This window comes from Aedes aegypti, chromosome 2 (genome assembly GCF_002204515.2).
Source record: "Aedes aegypti strain LVP_AGWG chromosome 2, AaegL5.0 Primary Assembly, whole genome shotgun sequence".
Taxonomy (NCBI): domain Eukaryota; kingdom Metazoa; phylum Arthropoda; class Insecta; order Diptera; family Culicidae; genus Aedes; species Aedes aegypti.
In genome coordinates this window covers 22,964,686-22,982,729 of record NC_035108.1, presented here as the reverse complement: position 1 = coordinate 22,982,729, position 18,044 = coordinate 22,964,686, and the positions used below count along the sequence as shown (strand labels likewise).

The 18,044-nt window shown below is 37.2% G+C and overlaps 1 protein-coding gene across 3 annotated transcripts in view; it reads left to right on the top strand.

Annotated features, from left to right (window-relative positions):
• The window catches only part of LOC5571256 (glycine receptor subunit alphaZ1), a 42,282-nt gene extending 25,466 nt beyond the window's left edge, over positions 1-16,816 (top strand). The window contains exons 3-10 of one of the 3 annotated variants that reach the window (XM_021840242.1): positions 4,990-5,057; positions 5,128-5,363; positions 5,435-5,517; positions 15,194-15,346; positions 15,398-15,657; positions 15,733-15,912; positions 15,991-16,169; positions 16,233-16,816. In XM_021840242.1, the coding sequence (XP_021695934.1) occupies positions 4,990-5,057; positions 5,128-5,363; positions 5,435-5,517; positions 15,194-15,346; positions 15,398-15,657; positions 15,733-15,912; positions 15,991-16,169; positions 16,233-16,401 (1,328 nt within the window). In that variant the 3' untranslated portion in view covers positions 16,402-16,816. The remainder of the gene's footprint in view (positions 1-4,989; positions 5,058-5,127; positions 5,364-5,434; positions 5,518-15,193; positions 15,347-15,397; positions 15,658-15,732; positions 15,913-15,990; positions 16,170-16,232) is intronic. The other 2 variants (XM_021840243.1, XM_021840244.1) reach the window with 2 other exon arrangements.
• The last annotated feature ends 1,228 nt before the right edge of the window (positions 16,817-18,044 follow it).

The following is an 18,044-nucleotide window of genomic DNA, read 5'->3' as shown; positions in this document are numbered from 1 at the left end:
GCTGTCATACTCGCGTTCGAGCTGCGCGTAAAAAGCGTCTTTATCATCATCAGTGCTTCCGGAGTGAGGGCTGTGCACGTTTATTATGCTGAAGTTGAAGAACCGACCTTTGATCTTCAACTTGCACACCACCCGATCACGCGCCTCTGCATATCACCCATCACTATAAAAGATGTTCCCAGCTCATGTGTATTGCCGCAGCTCTGGTAGATGGTATGGTTACCGTAATCCGGGGTAACATTGATCATTTTTTTGAATATTTCTTAAATATTTCGTTCGAAACTGCAAATGTCGCAATTTTTTTATTTTTAAAACTAGTACTACCACCTATAGCTCGTATTTTTTTTATCACCTATAGCACTGTATTTTGTTTTTTGAAAGATTTAACCATGTTTAAAAAAATGTTTTAGGCGATTTTTTGATTTAGCTGATATGGGGTAACATTGATCACCTATGTAAACAATGCTCGGTAATATTGAAAATGTCGTTACTTACTTAAATCATGGCTCCCGAAGCCGAATATGAAGGCCAAACGCTTACAAGTCATTTACTTTTTAAGTTATTTTAAAATTAAAAACACCTCGAACCATGGAATACGTCTAAAGGTAGGCAATTTCCTAAGGGAATTCTATATTCTTAACAGTAATTCGGTAATGTTGACGAATTGAGCATACTTATAAAGGTTTTGACAACGGAATCGTTTTCGGCGATGCCATTTTTAGTAATAACTACATTTTCCTTGCTTATATCGTTTGCGGAACTCATGTGAGACATGAGTATTCGGTAGTGTCATCTTTACCAAGTAAAATCATTATTTCGAAAAGTTAACAAATTTACGCATAAGGTAAACGCAATTTTCGCAAAAATATTAAGTTTTATTAGCTCATGAATATAAGAAAGAGAAGCACCATTCATGGTTTGGAAATATTTCATCAATAAATGATAATACTAACTTTTGATGAGATAAGTCATTCCGATCAATGTTACCCCGCTGATCAATGATACCCTGGATTACGGTACCTCTAAACGTTCGCACCATTGATCCCTTCCAACACACTTCCTGCAATGCTACGATGCCGAATCCGCGGTCCTTCAGCACGTCGGCGAGTATGCGTGTGCTCCCGATGAAGTTGAGAGATTTACAGTTCCACGTACCGAGCTTCCAATCGCTAGTCCCTTTACGTCGCTGTGGTCTTCGCCGATTGTCCCGGTTCGTATTCTCTCGTTGATTATTCGTTGCTTGATTTTTTTTTTTACGGCTGGCTTGCAGGGCCTGACACCAACCCCCTAGATTTCCGGAGGACCATTCCCCCTAAATGTTCGGAAGTATTGCTGTGTGCGTTTGAAATGCAAATATCAAATGCGGGAACACCAAATGCGGTAAGATTTTTCACAAGAAATGCGGAAGAAGAAAGTATAAGCATGACATGGCAAAAGTTCTGAAAAAGTCTTACGCAAAAAATAATCTGTAAGGAAATTCCGGATGTTTTTCCTACAGAGTTTCAATATCTGAAGACATTTGATGAGATATTCTTGGCGGACTAATTATTCGAATCCTTAGACGAATAGATGTTGAGGTATTATTGAAAGAGTTATTAGCGCGATTTTAATACAAATAATTAGTCCGAGATGAGCCAGCCTCGGGCTGCAAATCTCGTTAATACAGATAATAATAATAACAAATAATTAGTTGAGTTCTTGGAAAATTAATAGAGAAATTCTCAAAATAGTTTATGGAAGAAGCTTTGCTAAAATATCTGAAAAAAACCATAAAGGAATTCCTAGTGATATAAAGTAGTACCTTCGATAAAACACTTTGTGGAATTTCTGAGATGTAACTAGAGGTACACCTACCTAGTACTTGATGACTACAGCGTAGCGACACACGCCATTGCCTGGCTATTATAAAGCTCCATCTTCGTCGGTCTTGGGCGATACTTTTGCAGTTGACCCGAACGTTTACGCGGACCTCTACCTGGTTCCCTGCTGTATATTATTTTCGCAATTCTTTCTTCCGACATTCACACTGAAGTCTGTCGTATTCCACACTCTCAATAATATTCGCATCGTTATACACTTGATACAACTCTTGTTTCATGCGTCTGCGCCACACATCATTTTCTAGTTTCCCGACTAGTATTGTCCGCAACACTTTATGCTCAAAAACACTGAAGGCTTTCGGGTCTACCTCATTCAACGTCCACGCTTCGTGCCCGTGGAGAGCCGCCGGAAGCGTCAATGTTTTGTACAGGGCAAAATTTGTTTCCGATTGCAAGTTGCGGGACCTAAGTTGATTACGTAGTCCGTAAAAGGCCTTATTTGCAGCCGCAACGAGCCTTTTCACTTCGCGGGAAACTTCGTTGTCTCATATCACAAGTGTTCCAAGGTAAACAAATTCTTCATCAACTTCAAACACATTCCCATCAAACACTACTCAGCACTTACTCCACAAAGTCAACCTCTATCTGTACCTGCAATCATGTACTTCGTATTGATAGAATTAACGTTCAACGCTCCGTCATCGTAATCATCGTCATCATCGAAGCTTCAAAAGCAGTTTTTCTGTTCAAAACTAAAAAATATTCAATGAAAATGTTTTTTTTTTCTATCTTTATTAACGAGATTTTTAGCCCTGGGCTAGTTCATCTCGGGACCAACGGCTTCACTTCCCTTCCGAAGGAAGTCGTCACTATAACCTTTACGTCATAAGTGACTATCTCGGGGATGGGATTCGATCCCAGGTCCTTGGCGTGAGAGGCGTGTGTTCTAACCACTACACCAGGCCCGTCCCCAATGAATATGTGTTCACTGTGTTTCGGTTGGAGAATAGAATACAGTAAACACATTTTCCTGTAAATTTTCTTGATTTTGAACGAAAAAACTGCTTTTGAAAATCCAGAAATTAATGACGGATCCTGCCCCCTTAATGGTCAGGCCTATCCTCGCTGTTTCCCTCTTCAAAACCACAAAGACGTCTTCCACTGATCTGCGATCGATTCCAATAAGGTTGATATCGTCCGCAAAGCCAAGGAGCATATACGACCTTGTGATAACAGTGACGTTTGTTAGCACGCCAGATCTCCTAATAATCCCCTCGAGTGCAATCAGTGCAATGCTCAACAGCAAATTAGAAAGTGCGTCTCCCTGCTGCGTCACACCTCGTTGACACCTCGTCTGCAATCCGAACACTTGATTTCGATTTTTTCTGTCATAGCTCATTTCTTTTCACTGAATCGTACGCCTCCTTGAAATCAATAAACAGATGAAGAGTCTGCAAGTTATACTCTCGGAATTTAGCTAGGATCATTCGCAAAGTAAACCTGATGGAATTCTTGAAAGAATTCCTGAAGTAATCAGCACAATTATTATAAAATTATTTTCAAATAAATTTTGTCGAATTCCCTGTACGATTCCATCAAAACAATTTTTGCAAACTATTGCAAATATCACCCATATCTCATATCTTTTCTCTTAATTGTATGTAGCCTTTGAATCAATCAAGAGATAATAAGTCTACAGTTTATTTCTTTGATTTTTTGTTTGAATAATCCGCAAGGTAAACTTTTTATTTGACAGTTTAAAAACTGTTTCTCGATACATTATCGTTTTCATAGTTGAACAATGTACTATTTCTACCAGGAAACTCATTAGGTGGATTAAATATTAGACATGAAACCAATTTGTTGAGCAATTATTCGTATCAATGGAACTGCTCAACCGGAATCTCGCCTCTACCAACAGCTTCACTGTTTACCTTCCCTTATCTAACCTAACCAATTTCTAAACAATAAACAGAAATGGTAAAAATCGATCTTGACCATGAAACAGATCAAACATTCTTGTGACACGCTACAATGGCGTTCCACCCATTCCGTAGTGTGTCATCAAAATATCTTCCGCATTACCACAACGTGACAGAGCGCTAATCAGTAGACGGAAGAACAGAGGCAAATAATTACACCTCTATCCATGTCGTCACCGTCACTGTCTCCAGAACGCATTTACCAACCGTCACCACTGAATTGCTCCTTTCCCGCAGTTTTTGCATGCAGGTTCATCGCTCACCTTACGGGCAAGGAATGGAAGTAATTGGATATCTGCAGACACAGCCCACACACTTCCAGACCACCCCACCTGTGAACCATCTTCTAGCTGTATGCATTTTAAGATAATTGCATTTCAATCCATTAGCTTTATTGCGCTTTTTCAGCATACACGTTCTTAAAGTTTGATAGGTCAGTAAACCTTCCCGACAAAGAAAATGATGATATTTCAGGAGCCCGTGGGATAATGACAGCAGACGATAATGATGAGTTGGGAAAACAAATTCTCCAAATTAGTCTCGCTTACCCAACCCATAAAATAGCACACCTTCTTCGGTTTATTCTACACACCTACATAAATAGCCATTTCCGAGCCTTGATTTGCCTCAACTTTATTCAACCTTCGTTTCCTCGATTCCTAATCTCGAAGAAATTTCTCATCCACCTTGATATTGACGATGGATTTATAGTTGGTACTTGGTTATTCTATCCGCTTTTACCCGGATGAATAAACTATTAATTTTGCTGACAGGGCGCGTAGAAATAGCGGCCACCAAGTGGTGCCAAGGTTGAACTTGACACCGGATAGACCGACTAGCAATGAACGATTAACGCCAAGCTGCCAATACCCAATAGCTCTGCCATGGACACAGTGCCCTCATCATCGCACTCGTCATTCCGCTTCTGATAATTGACAACTCCATTTCAATTGCAATGCAGTGATAATGCATAAGTGCAATTAAATTTAGAACTGGCAAACACGCCCCACATCTAGCTATTTACGGACTCTCGCATCTAAGGTGGGGGGACAGGTGTTTCCAACCTTGTAGTGCAGAACGCAGCGCATCACGCCCTACAAAACACGACTATCGCCACTGGAGCTTTCCCTACTTCCAATTTTAATACCCCTTTAATATCCCATTCTATCTTCCACCCCCCACCGCAGGTTCACTCACAGAAGTGTCAATTTCCCTGTACATCAATCGGATATCGGGAGTGGACGAGAACAAGGAGGTAAGTCACTGACCGTTCAGTGCTTGGATTCGATTTGGCGGGCCAAAAATAAATCTCCATTTCCACGCAGGAAATATCAATCGACGCGTTTCTGCAAGTCACCTGGGAGGATCCCCGGCTGGTTCCGGACGATCCCACCGGCACCATGACCAAGGAGTACATGGAGCTCACGCCGACCGAGCAGATGACGGTGTGGGTTCCCGATCTGTACATACGGCAGCTGCGGGAGATGAAGGTGATGACCCTGTTCGAGGAAATCAGCAAACTGCGCCTGTACAAAAATAGCACCCTGGTGCTGACCAAGGGGTGAGTCGCAACGAATGCGAATCGGTTGAACTGAAGGTTTGTAACCGGATTAACTATCTTTTTGATTGCAGAGCCACAATCATCTTTAAGTGCGACATGGATTTCGTACTGTATCCGTTAGACGTACAAAGATGTCCAGTAGATTTTAGTAGCTGTGAGTATTTAAAATATACATAAGACTGATACAATGTTTATAATCAGAAGAGGAATCGAACGGCTTTCAATGGTTCATCTTCTAAATTCTAATGAAAATACTTTATGTGAAACCCTCAAACGCTTAAAAAATATAGGGTAGAAGCTCCTGTTTTGGTCGCCGTTTTGCACAGCAATTAGCATAAAACATGTTGTGTTTGGTAGAACACAATCTTATGTTTAAGCTACATTCAATTATTCGTTCAAATCGATTCGATAAAAAAATAGAACAAACAATTTTGATTATAATTGCAATTCCAATACACCTAATTTGGCCAGGATATTCCTAATTAGGCCACTCTCATAGGGCGCATTCATAAATTTCGAAAACGCTAAAAGGGGTGGATTGGTGATCATATGGGTTACAGCTCATACAAAATTAGTAAAACAATCTTAAAAAAGCGTCTTTAGAATGAGGGTGGGTATCAAAACGATTATTTTTGACGTTATGGAATTCGTGAATAAGCCCATAAGAAATCCATATGATTGGCCAATTTAGGAACCGATGTTATGAATGCGGCTAGAAGTGATTCTAGTGGCCTATATATCAAGGCGATTTTCAATGAAAAAATAAGCTTTATGCTCAGCTCCGATATTTTCCATACATAATACGAATGAAAGCGTATCCGCAGCATAAAAATCATATTTTCTCTTACGCTGGTCAAAACTGAAAGGTAATTAACATAATAAGGGTTAATATTGATCAGCGGGGCAACATTGATTGTTATGACCAGTGAATCAATTGTCACACAACACGCAGCAACAAAGGCTTTGCCATCTCCTATTCTTGTTGCAACAATTTTATTTGGCAACATCAATTTATCACTACTTGAACAGAATATTTTCAGCGATTTTCTAGGCTTCGCATTGTAATTTTCAAAAACTTACTAACGAACAGCATCTATAAAACAAATTTGGTTTTGTGTTTAAAATAACTGATTATCGCGAGTTGAAAAGGTTGCAACAATGTTGTGTTCTGTGATTGTCATGACAATTTTGCTTTTGATTGTATCCCTATCCGCAAAAGTTGGGCACACGGTTGTGAGCGAATTTGTGTTGTTGTTTGTTTTTCATCTGTTTAGATGACAATTTGATTCTCTGGTTATGTCTCTGCTCGTAAAAACTTCTAATCATCATTTATTGATGGAGTATTTTCAAAGTATAAATGGTGCTTCTTTTTCTTACATTCATGAGCTAATAAAAATTGAGGTTTGTGCGTAAGTTGCATTTAGTTCATGTCTAAATAAGTCAACTATTTGAATCAATTATTTTTATTATTATGAATGACACTTCTGAAGATTCATGTCTGACATTAGTTCTGCAAATGGTATGGGCAAGAAAAATGCGATTGTTACTAAAAATGGCATAGCCAAAACCGATCTTTCATAAGTTTATTCAAATATGCAACATTAACGAACTACTATTGTGACTTCAGCATTTACTTAGGAAATTGCCTACCTTGAGGCATATTCCGCAGCTCAAAGTGTTTTACTTTTTAAAATAATTCAAAAAGTAAATTACTTGTAAGAGTTTGGTCTCTAAATTCGGCTTCAGAGGCCACGATTTAAGTAAGTAATGACATTTTACCATTACCGAACGTTGTTTACATGGGTGATCAATGTTACCCCATATTAGCTAAATCAAAAACTCACTCAAAATATGTATTTAAACATACTTAAATCTTTTGAAAACCAAAATACAGTATATCGTCACGAGCGGTGGGTGCCAGTACATGTTTTAAAACATAAAACTTGCGACATATGCATTAAAAATTAAAAAAATATTCCAGAAGCTGATCATTTTGCATGGTAAAGCATAGAAAGTTAAATTTAAAATACTACTATTAAACTTGTAAAGTGTAGGTTATTAGGTATTGTAAAGTGTACGGGATTAGACTTTTAATAAGCTATAAAATCTACAAATTATTGAGAAACATGTATAAATCAAAATAATATGTTTATAAATGTAGCCATTTAAAAACCTATAAACACATACTAGACAGAAATAGTTACCGTAAACCGGGGGCAAATTGATCACTGGGGCGATTTTGATCAGGTCGGTACAAAAACACAATTCCTCCCAAGGACGCTAAAGGTTTCGTTGGCACCACATACATTCCATGTTTTCTAGTTTATAGATATCTAATGATGATTTTCAACTTTTTCATTTTTAGTAGGGTGAGTAACACAGTTGGAAATATCGGTGCTAAACAATCTACTGGTGCTGTGCCTACATATCAACTTTAGGTGTTTAAAATGTTGTGTAAGCTTAAGTATGAACTACTGAACTCAATTTTGATATCATACGGCATAGCAATTATAGTTTTTTGCTCATAAAACCGTTTATTCTCAACTAATGTGATCATTTCAAGAGAAATTGCCTACATTTAGGCGTTTAAGGCAGATATTCAAAGTTTAATTTTGCAATAAAATGATGAAATACTCGACTTGTAAGAATTTTGACATCATTTTCAGATTCAGGAGACCCAAATTTAGTAGAGAGGGATTTTTTTTATTTTTAAACCTGCTTTTTTGTATGGTGATCAAATTCGCCCCAGAGTGACATTTTATTGTTTTGATATTAAAATTATTTTTATGATATGTTAAATATTATTTCATGAATATTCGATTACGTAAACTGATAAAGATCAATGGAGTACTGATTTTGTCGAAATGTATTTGACAATATTTGAATTCCGAAGGACAACACAACAAAAAAAATGTAAAATAGTGATCAATTTGCCCCCGGATTACGGTACCTATTGTAGTAAATTTTATATAAGCATTTGAAAGTTCACTCTCTAACTTCACAGAAAATTCTTGTAAAAGTCTTATTTAGAAGAGAATTTTTTATAAGAATTCTTGGCAAACAAAACTGATATAATCGCTGAGGACATTCTTTACTGCTATTATCACTTAAAGAATTACTCATTGTAGTAATGGACGAATGAAAGGTTTTCTGTAAAAATATAAAGGACAAATCCAAGAGGATTTTCAAATACCGTCGTTGGGGGTGAGAATGGGTCAAAAAGGGATATGTAAGATTTATTTATTGAATAACTATCGCAATTTAACTCCAATAAACTTCAAATTTGGTGTGTATGTACTTTGATGGTACATTAACAACTGTTGAACAAATTAAAGAAAAATATTTATTCACAGCGGCACCACAAGTGAATGAAAAATGACCCAATCTCACCCCATAGAGGGGGTGACATTGGGTCACTGTAATTGAAATAACTTGTTTTTGAGAATATGATTGCAAAACAACATTCACAGCTGAAAAATATTGATAAAACACAATGCAAACAAGACGAAAAGATATCTAAGATGTTTCACAGGTATGATAAACCTACTTAAAAGAACGATTATACCAAAAAATGAAGACCTATGAGAAAAAATTATGTAAACGTCATGTTTACATAAATTTTCTTATTTTTTCCCTCAAATTGTCTTCATAGTCTCATCTCCATTGCCATAAAGCCTATTCAGTTTCCTCAAAGGTGTATTGAAACATTGATGATTTTAAACCTTCGCAAGTAGTTAAATTTCGGTGCGATATTCCACGATCAATACATTTCAGGCAGACGTCATAATCCCAATATTTCAGCGATCCAACTTATTTGTAATCTCGTGAGATGTTTCTATAATACGAAAATACTGATAAATAATTAAATCCCAAAAAATAAATCCATTTCATAAAATTTTATGATGTTGCTGCGCACAAAACACAGTTGCTGGTTTAAGAAGTTGTCAAAATGCGTTGCATTGTTATTCAATGCACGGACTACTCAAGTAGATTTGTTTGATGTTTCAAAGTTGCTGTATTTAGAAAAAATCAACACATATTTATGAAAAAGAGAACACCCGGCACCAAAAAATGTAAAAAAAGTGGACTTGCAATTCCATTTACTATCGTTCTTGCTTGACCCAATCTCACCCCCATTTTTGATGTTTTAGACACCGTACCGAAAAAAAATATTTTTTTGTTCTGGTACCCTAATCGCCACGTAAAGAATACCAAGCGGTAATAATTTTATCAGTATTTGGTTTCCTGGCATCAGGAGAGACGGAAAATGGACATTTTTCATGCTACCCCTGTTGTGGGTAACCTTAACCTATATCGTACCGTAATCCGGGGTAACATTGATCAGCGGGGTAACATTGATCGGGACGACTCATCTTGTTAAACGTTCAAATAAAGATTTATTGATGAAACATTTTCGAACCATGAATGGTGCCTCTCTTTCGTATATTCATAAGCTAATGATTGAGGTTTTTGCCAAAATTGCGTTTAGGTCATGCGCAAATTTGTCAACTTTTTGAAACAATGATTTCTATCATTTTCACTGACACTACCGAAAATTCATGTTTCACATGAGTTCTGCAGACGATGTGATCAAGGAAAATGCGGTTCTTACTAAAAATGGCATCGCCGAAAACGATTCCGTTGTCAAATCTTTCATAAGTTTATTCAATTAGGCAACATTAACTAATTACTATTACGAATGTAGAATTTCCTGAGGAAATTGGCTACTTAGGTTCCAGGTGTTTTTAATTTTGAAATAACTCAAAATGTAAATGACTTGTAAGAGTTTGGTCTTCATATTCGGCTTCAGGGGCCCTGATTTTAGTAAGTAACGACATTTCTAATATTAGCGAACGTTGTTTACTTGGGTGATCAATGTTACCCCATATCAGCTGAATCAAAAAATCACTTAAAACATTTATTTAAACATGTTTAAATCTTTCGAAAAACAAAATAAAGTACATAGCTAGGAGCGGTGGGTGCCAGTACTTGTTTTAAAAATATGAATCTTGTAACATTTGTATTGTGAAATGAAAAATTTAAGAAAAACTAAAAAAAAATGATCAATGTTACCCCGGATTACGGTACTATTAAGATCATTTAATAATTTTCTGCAGTAAAAGCATGACAATAGGGAAAGTGTACCAGTTATGGCTATAGTGGTTCTCTATTTGGCCATATGTGTATTTTCAAAAACTTCCACATTTTGAATATTTTTGAAAGTTTCAACATCAAGATTCATTTGATATCAAACTACTAAAACACACAAAATGATTAAAAATTTGAAAATATTCAAATTATCACGAATGGCGAAATAGGGAACCATTATGTCCATAACTGGTACACCTACCCTAGTTCGAAACAGGTTACTCTACTTTTAGAAAACTGATTAATATTGATTGAATAATTAGTATTAAACCAGTATATACCTAACGTATATTGAATTGATTGAGCTACAAAATTTCAAATGTTACTGAACAAATACCTATATGTTTAATTTTGCCATTTCATTTGTTTTCGATGACAAACGGCAAGAAATATCAAACATTTAATATCAAAATTGCTGTTGCAAGTAACATCACAAGGGTAGTCAAAAATGTTTTTGACTTTTTATATTTTTTAAGCATCAAATCATTAAAACTTGTATGTTGTCAATTTGTACACTACTAAGTACTATAACTGATAGCAAATGCCTAGAATGACATATTTGTACTAGTTGTGTGATACGAGGAACGTTTTTCAGCATTAATTTCATACAATCCAATGTGTCATATGATTTTCACCTCCAGCGAACCAACCAAAATAAGAACAATACTGAAACCCTCACCAAAATCTTCTGTTGTATATCAAAGGTCAATGAATGGCGGAATAAGTTATACTTATTTCAGGCCCGGATTTGGGGGGGTGCCGAGGGGGTAGATGCCCCGGGCCCCCCCATAAGGGGCCCCCGAGAAGTGAAAAATCTAAATGTAATTCAATTAATTATGTTTCACATTAATGATTTCATTCTTGAAAACAAATCCGATACGATTTCTTACAGAGGTATTATGGCATGAGATTATGTTAGTTTATAGTTAGTAGTAAATTCTATACGTTTTCTATCTGATCAGTTTCAATGCAAATCCTTCTATTCGCTAACGGACCTGGTGTAGTGGTTAGAACACACGCCTCTCACGCCGAGGACCTGGGATCGAATCCCATCCCCGAGATAGTCACTAAAAAATTTCAGTGACGTCTTCCTTCGGAAGGGAAGTAAAGCCGTTGGTCCCGAGATGAACTAGCCCAGGGCTAAAAATCTTGTTAATAAAGATAGAAAAAAAAGATTATATCAAAAACATTCAAACACAGCGTTCTGCAAAGATAATGTCAAAATTACAGAGCGCTTTGTCCTGGAATGATCTTGAAAAGACGAAGGTACATTTCCTTGATTTTACTATCGGAGTACTGACACTACTATTCTGTCGAATACATTTGAAATTCCACCAAAAATTCGAAATTTCTATAGTCTACTGCCCTCTTTTCAATTTGTGCCAGATTTCTATATTTTTATTTAATGTTTTCATTGTTTTGTTAAAATATTGCAGTTTTTACTAAGAACTGGGAATTTACCATAATGATCACCCAAATCTACAGACTTTAAATAACTAGCCCAAGTGGATGGATTATCCAGGTAATTTTTCTATGGTCTTAGCAAAATTTGCGCTCGAGGGCTATTTACGCAGACTATATCATCATCTGCAAATTGTCTAAACGTGCATAATTCTTCCAAAGTGTTGTCAATATCTGGATCATTGAAATTATCAAGCAAGGAACTAAAACTTAGCCGATTTTGGAAGTAGACCAAGAGTGAAGCTCACGTGCTTTTTAGAGTGCAATTGCTCGACTTGTTGAATATCTGATTAAAGCAAAGCTAGCCAACCATTTGATCCTTTACTGTCACGAAAATCAAATTGAGTATTTAAAAGCATATTGTTCAATCCAGTTCGGAAATTTGTTTCTAACAATAAAGGTAGAAAATTTCTGCAGAATAAAATAAATTAGATTAAAGATTTGCTTATTGTTTCAATAACGACTGTCGTTCAAGTTCATTAAATGGAAATATCTGCAGCAAAAGTTCAAAGATCCATAGGGAAAGTGTACCAGTTATGACCATAGTGGTTCCCTATTTGGCCATATGGGAAATTTTGATAACTTTCACATTTTAAATCTTTTTGAATGTTTTAACATCAAGATATATATAAAATCTAACTACTACAACCACACAAAATTTCAAAATTTGAAGACATTAAAGTAATCACGTATGGCGAAATAGGGAACCACTATGTCCCTAACCGACCCTAAACGTAACCATCGTCATCATCGAAACTTCAAAATGAGTTTTTTTTTTTGTTCAAAACTAAAAATTATTCGGTGAAAATGTATTCACTGTGTTTCGATTGGAGAATAGAATACAGTAAACCCATTTTCGTGTATTTTTTTTATTAGGAACGGAAAAAACTGATTTTAAAAATTCCGATATCAATGACGGTGAATCAGCAAAATAAAATTTGCTGATGTTATCCAAGTCTCGATGAATAATATAGCCTTAATTTCAACTGTGATATTTTCAATAGAATCATCTATTATTGATTTATTTTACGCAACAGTCACGAAGTAGTATTACATTTCTTTTCAGTTTTCTGGATATTTTATTTTCATAATATTAAATTTTATATGCTTAGCATTTCTCGCTCATTTTATACCAAGGGCACCCGTCAAGCGATTCGGGCCCCCCGAAGCCCAAATCCAGCACTGACTAAATTAAATCAATGGTGAACGAAACGACAATTCGGTTACATGTAGAAGTGTTGCAAGTTTCACTCCTGTTGCAAGTTACCCCGTTTGACGGTAATTCCACTGATATTACTGAAAAAGTATCAACATACAGACAGTGACAAACGTTAGTAATCAAATGCTATTTTTCCATACAAAATGACCAAGTTCAGGGTTCTGTAATGCAGCTTATAAAAGTAAAAACTTATTCGAACTGACATCACGGGATCAGAGTAGAAAATATCGATTGACTGCACTGCCAATATTCGCATAGTTGACGTAAGCGCTAATTTGACCAAAATGCATTTTTTCATTGATATGCATTCTTTACCTAATAATACAGCACTGGTTGGACATGCGAACAGCGCTTATATGTTTTAAAATATTTGAACTGTAAGAGGAAAATTAATTGGTATGAGCACATACACCACCTTATCCGAAGTAACACCCAGTTTGCGGAGTGTTTATTTGGATAGTTTAACTATAAACCAGGTTGCTATGACAGTGACCTGGTTCTTCTTCTTTCTCAGCTTAGTGTTCTTATGAGCACTTCCGCAGTTATTAACTAAGAGCTTACTTTGCCAATGACCATTTTTGCATGTGTATATCGTGTGGCAGGTACGAAGATACTCTATGCCCTGGGAAGTCGAGAAAATTTCCAACCCGAAAAGATCCTCGACCGGTGGGATTCGAACCCACGATCCTCAGCTTGGTCTTGCTGAATAGCTGCGCGTTTACCGCTACGGCTATCTGGGCCCCTACAGTGACCTGGTGTTTACGTCAATTTATCCATATAATCGTTTATCAAACTCACTGATTGGACGGATAAAACGACGTATGCGTTTGCAGTTGACAAAAACAAGAAATCAATAAAAAAAATCTCCCCTAGTCAACTTTTAAAACACAATCTTTAGCAATGGTACAGATTAGGTATTGGACCGAAATCGACCAATGCACGAGTTCACTATTTGACGTTTGAGCGGTGCCGTGTTATTTACGTGACTATGACAACGAATGAATTCGGCACCGCTCAAACGTCAAATTAGTGAACTCGTGCATTGATCCATTGTTCAAATATTCACACGCTCAAAAAAGAATTCTGGAAAACGTGAACTGTCAAAAATACACCATGAACTACCATCATGTTTACGCATAAACATGATCTAGTTCACGGTGTATTTTTGCTTGTTGACGAGTTCACGTCTGCTGTTCACGGATACGAGAACGGATTTTTTTCTGTGCAAGAATGCAACTGGGAACACAAAAGCACAAGGATAGTGGTGGTGGTTACGTGGACCATGCAAACATGCCCGGTGCAGAAGCGACTCTCCAGCGTAGAAAACTAATCGAGAATCTGAGCAGACATTCTTCCAAGCATTTCTTAAGAAACTCCTTTACGAAATTGTCTAGAAATTGTGTAGAAATTATTCAAAGAATTCAGGTTGAAACTAAATAATCCCGTTAAAAAAAATCTAAGTTTTCTCTGAGCAACACTTTGAAGAACACCTAATGAACTCAGAAGAGAACTTCTATGAGGATCAGAAGCAAATTTTGGTCTCTTGAGAATATATTGGAAAATTATCCAAATTTTTGGAATAATTAATGGAAAATCCGAGGAATTTGTGAAGCATTTCTGAAGAATCATTGGAGAAATCGCTTAGGAATATCTAAAGGCTCTAGGATTTGCATCAAGATAAATTCTTAAAGAAACCCAGTTTAAACACATGGAAAATGTTTCAAACTTTTAAAGCAATTTGCACAGCAATATGTTGCGTAATTCATGAAGAAATACATCGAGAGAAAGTCATAGAGAGTGCTGGAAAGATTAATAGTTATACTAATATTGCAACTTATATTAAGAATAGATCAAACCTATTGCAGAATTTATATAACTCACGGCACACTTTAAGTATTTCTGATTATAACTCTCATTGAATTTACACACTAGCTATTAACGAAATAATTTAATTTAATAATATATAATTTAATAATACATTTTCAAAAATTTCTTCCTTCAGACAAATACAGCGTAAGAGAGATGCGCTTCCGTTGGAAAAACGACAACGGCCTGATATTCCCGAAGGATTTCGGAGATGGGTTCTTCCGATTGCCAAAGTACGTCGTGTCGTTCTACACCGAGCAGAATCCGCAGACGATTCACTATGGCGAAGGTAGGTGTTGACCTTCCACGCGATTCAAGTTTTCCCATTGATTTACTTCAGCCATCTTTCTCTGCGCTTCAGACAACCATAGTTCCGCCCGACTGGAGATAACACTGTCACGTGAGGTCAAGAGCTACCTACTGGAGAACTACCTTCCCTCGACGCTGTTCGTGTCCATGTCCTGGGGTTCATTTGTCGTCGTTCCGGAAATCGTTCCGGGTCGAATGGTCCTGCTGGTGACGACACTCCTCTCCCTAATCACCATGTTCGACACCGTTCGGAACAACTCGCCGGATGCTCTCGAGCTCAAATGTCTGGAGGTGAAATGAAATTAATCATCTTTTATGGTTGGTTGCATTTGGGTGATTCATTCCTGTTTTTTATGCTTCTTCTAGGTGTGGCTGATATCGTGTACGCTCTTTGTATTTTTCGCGCTGATGGAGTATTTTATTGTGCTCTTCGGCATTCGGTACGATAAACACTGGCGAGTGCCCAAAGCCCATCATGTGCAGGTCGCACCCCCCGTGCAGATCCAATCGACACTGTCCCTGTCTCCGAACACTGTTGAGACACCGGTTGGTTGCTTTTATAATTCATGCCCTCTTGGGAATCTCTTTATTGCATCGTTTTCATTGATGCATTCTCATTTGCAGATGAACTCCCGCCATGCTCCGCAGCGCGAAAATGGCCTGGAAAGCACCGGACTCAAGGTTACGGGGACCAACAAGGTGCAACCGCAGGAGGCCGATGCATCCAAGGTCAGTTCGATCGGGAACCTATCGGGCAGTTTCCAAACCACTCAGCACGTGACTTCCGTAATGACCAGAAGGCGGTAAGATTTTCATTTCGAAATGAATAGTGAATGCTTTTCAAGCGATCCCTAACACGATCTCAGTGTTCACAGCTTCCGCAACGTGGCCGACGTGGCGCTGATGTATGCCGGCTCGCAACGAGGCCGGTTGGACCAAATCTCGCTCATTATCTTCCCACTGAGCTTTCTCATCTTCACAATCGCCTACTGGACAATGTACATCAGCGAGTCCAATCATCGGAAGAAGATGTAGCCATCCACGAATGCTTTCCCACACCGCTAAGGATTCCAATCAGTTTTCTACCATCAGTATACTTGAGAGTCTTGTTCAGTAGATGACTTGTGTAGATATAATGTAGGTTAGCAGAGATCTTTGAATGCCGTTCGAAGATGCATTGAATCAACAAACAAACATATCGTTATATGCAATCGACTTTGCCTTCAAAAGTATTTTTCCTCTAGTCAAATTGCTTTCGATAAGAAAAAAAATGTACACCAAACAATGAAACAATTGCCTTTACCCATTGTACAGCATTCTCATATAGTGATATAGGTAAACTCCGGAAGGAGAGAATATTGTTTTCCGTTAGATATGTTACGTTTTGCCTCATTATTCCAGTTTAAAAATCGTTGATAAGTATTTTAATAAAATATTATTCCAAGACTAAGACATGCATTTATTTTTTAGCAGACCTTGTGAAGAATTCATTTTCATTTTTTGTTTTGGGAAAATACATCGTGATGTAAACACGATGACACACATTTACAACTCCTTCAATAGCTGTCTGGTTTGACCATCACTGCACCATTCAGGTGTTCATCGAAATGCAGATGCTACCTTTCCAGGACCTGACATTTGTCCCTCAAGATGCTATCATCATTATCCTTGCACATCTCGTCTCACAAAACGAAGCCTTTGCTAGATGCGATGAACTTCTAATATAACTTACGCGTTTCTTGAGATCAAGCTGTTTCATATCCACGCACTCTACGTCCCTCAGGCGATATATTTTCTCACAAATTATCCTAAAAGGGTTTAAAGGAATATCCTACGAGGATTTCGAGAAAAATATGCATAGAGTTTCGAGAAAAGAGCTTCAATGATTTCTAGGCATATCGAAGACAGTCCACCGAAGATTTCAACCAATTATCCAAGGACGTTAAGAAAAATACTTCGAGGAATTTCCAAGGATTCCTAGGATTTTTTGGGGATGTCGTATAAAATTCGCGGAGGATTTCTGGGGAATCTACTAACGATTTTGAGGAAAATGTCGCGAGGAAATCGTGGTAAAACCATTGTTAGGTTCGAGAATATTTCTCCGTAAGATTAAGAGTGCAAATCTTCGGGGTGTTTGAGCAGAATCCACTAGCAAGTATTTTGAGGAAAATCAGGGTTTTGAGGCAAATTTTCCGAGTATCTCAAAAACAATCATCTGAGGTTTTTCAGGCATATCTTCAAAGGATTTTGAGGAATATCTTTCGAGGATATCACGGTATATACTCCAAGAACTTTGCGGAGAATTCTCAGAAGATTTCAAGAAAAAAACACCAATTATTTCGAAAAGAAAATCCTCCAAGCCGTGCACGTGGATTTTTTTCATAATTTCACCCATAATTTGTCCATATTTACCACGCGTAATGAGTTAATTAATCCTCCAAGGATTTTGAATAAAATCAAGAAAAATCCTCTAATTATTTCGAGAAATTACCAACCAAAAATGTCAAGAAAAATCCTCCGAGAATTTCTTAGGAAATCTATCACAGGTATACCAATAACAATCCTAAATGGTTTTCACGAACAATCCTCTATCCGATCATTTGGAGATTTGAGACTGTTTTCAGAAGATTTTGAGGAAAATTTATCGAAGAATTCGAAAATGATTTTCAGAACAATCA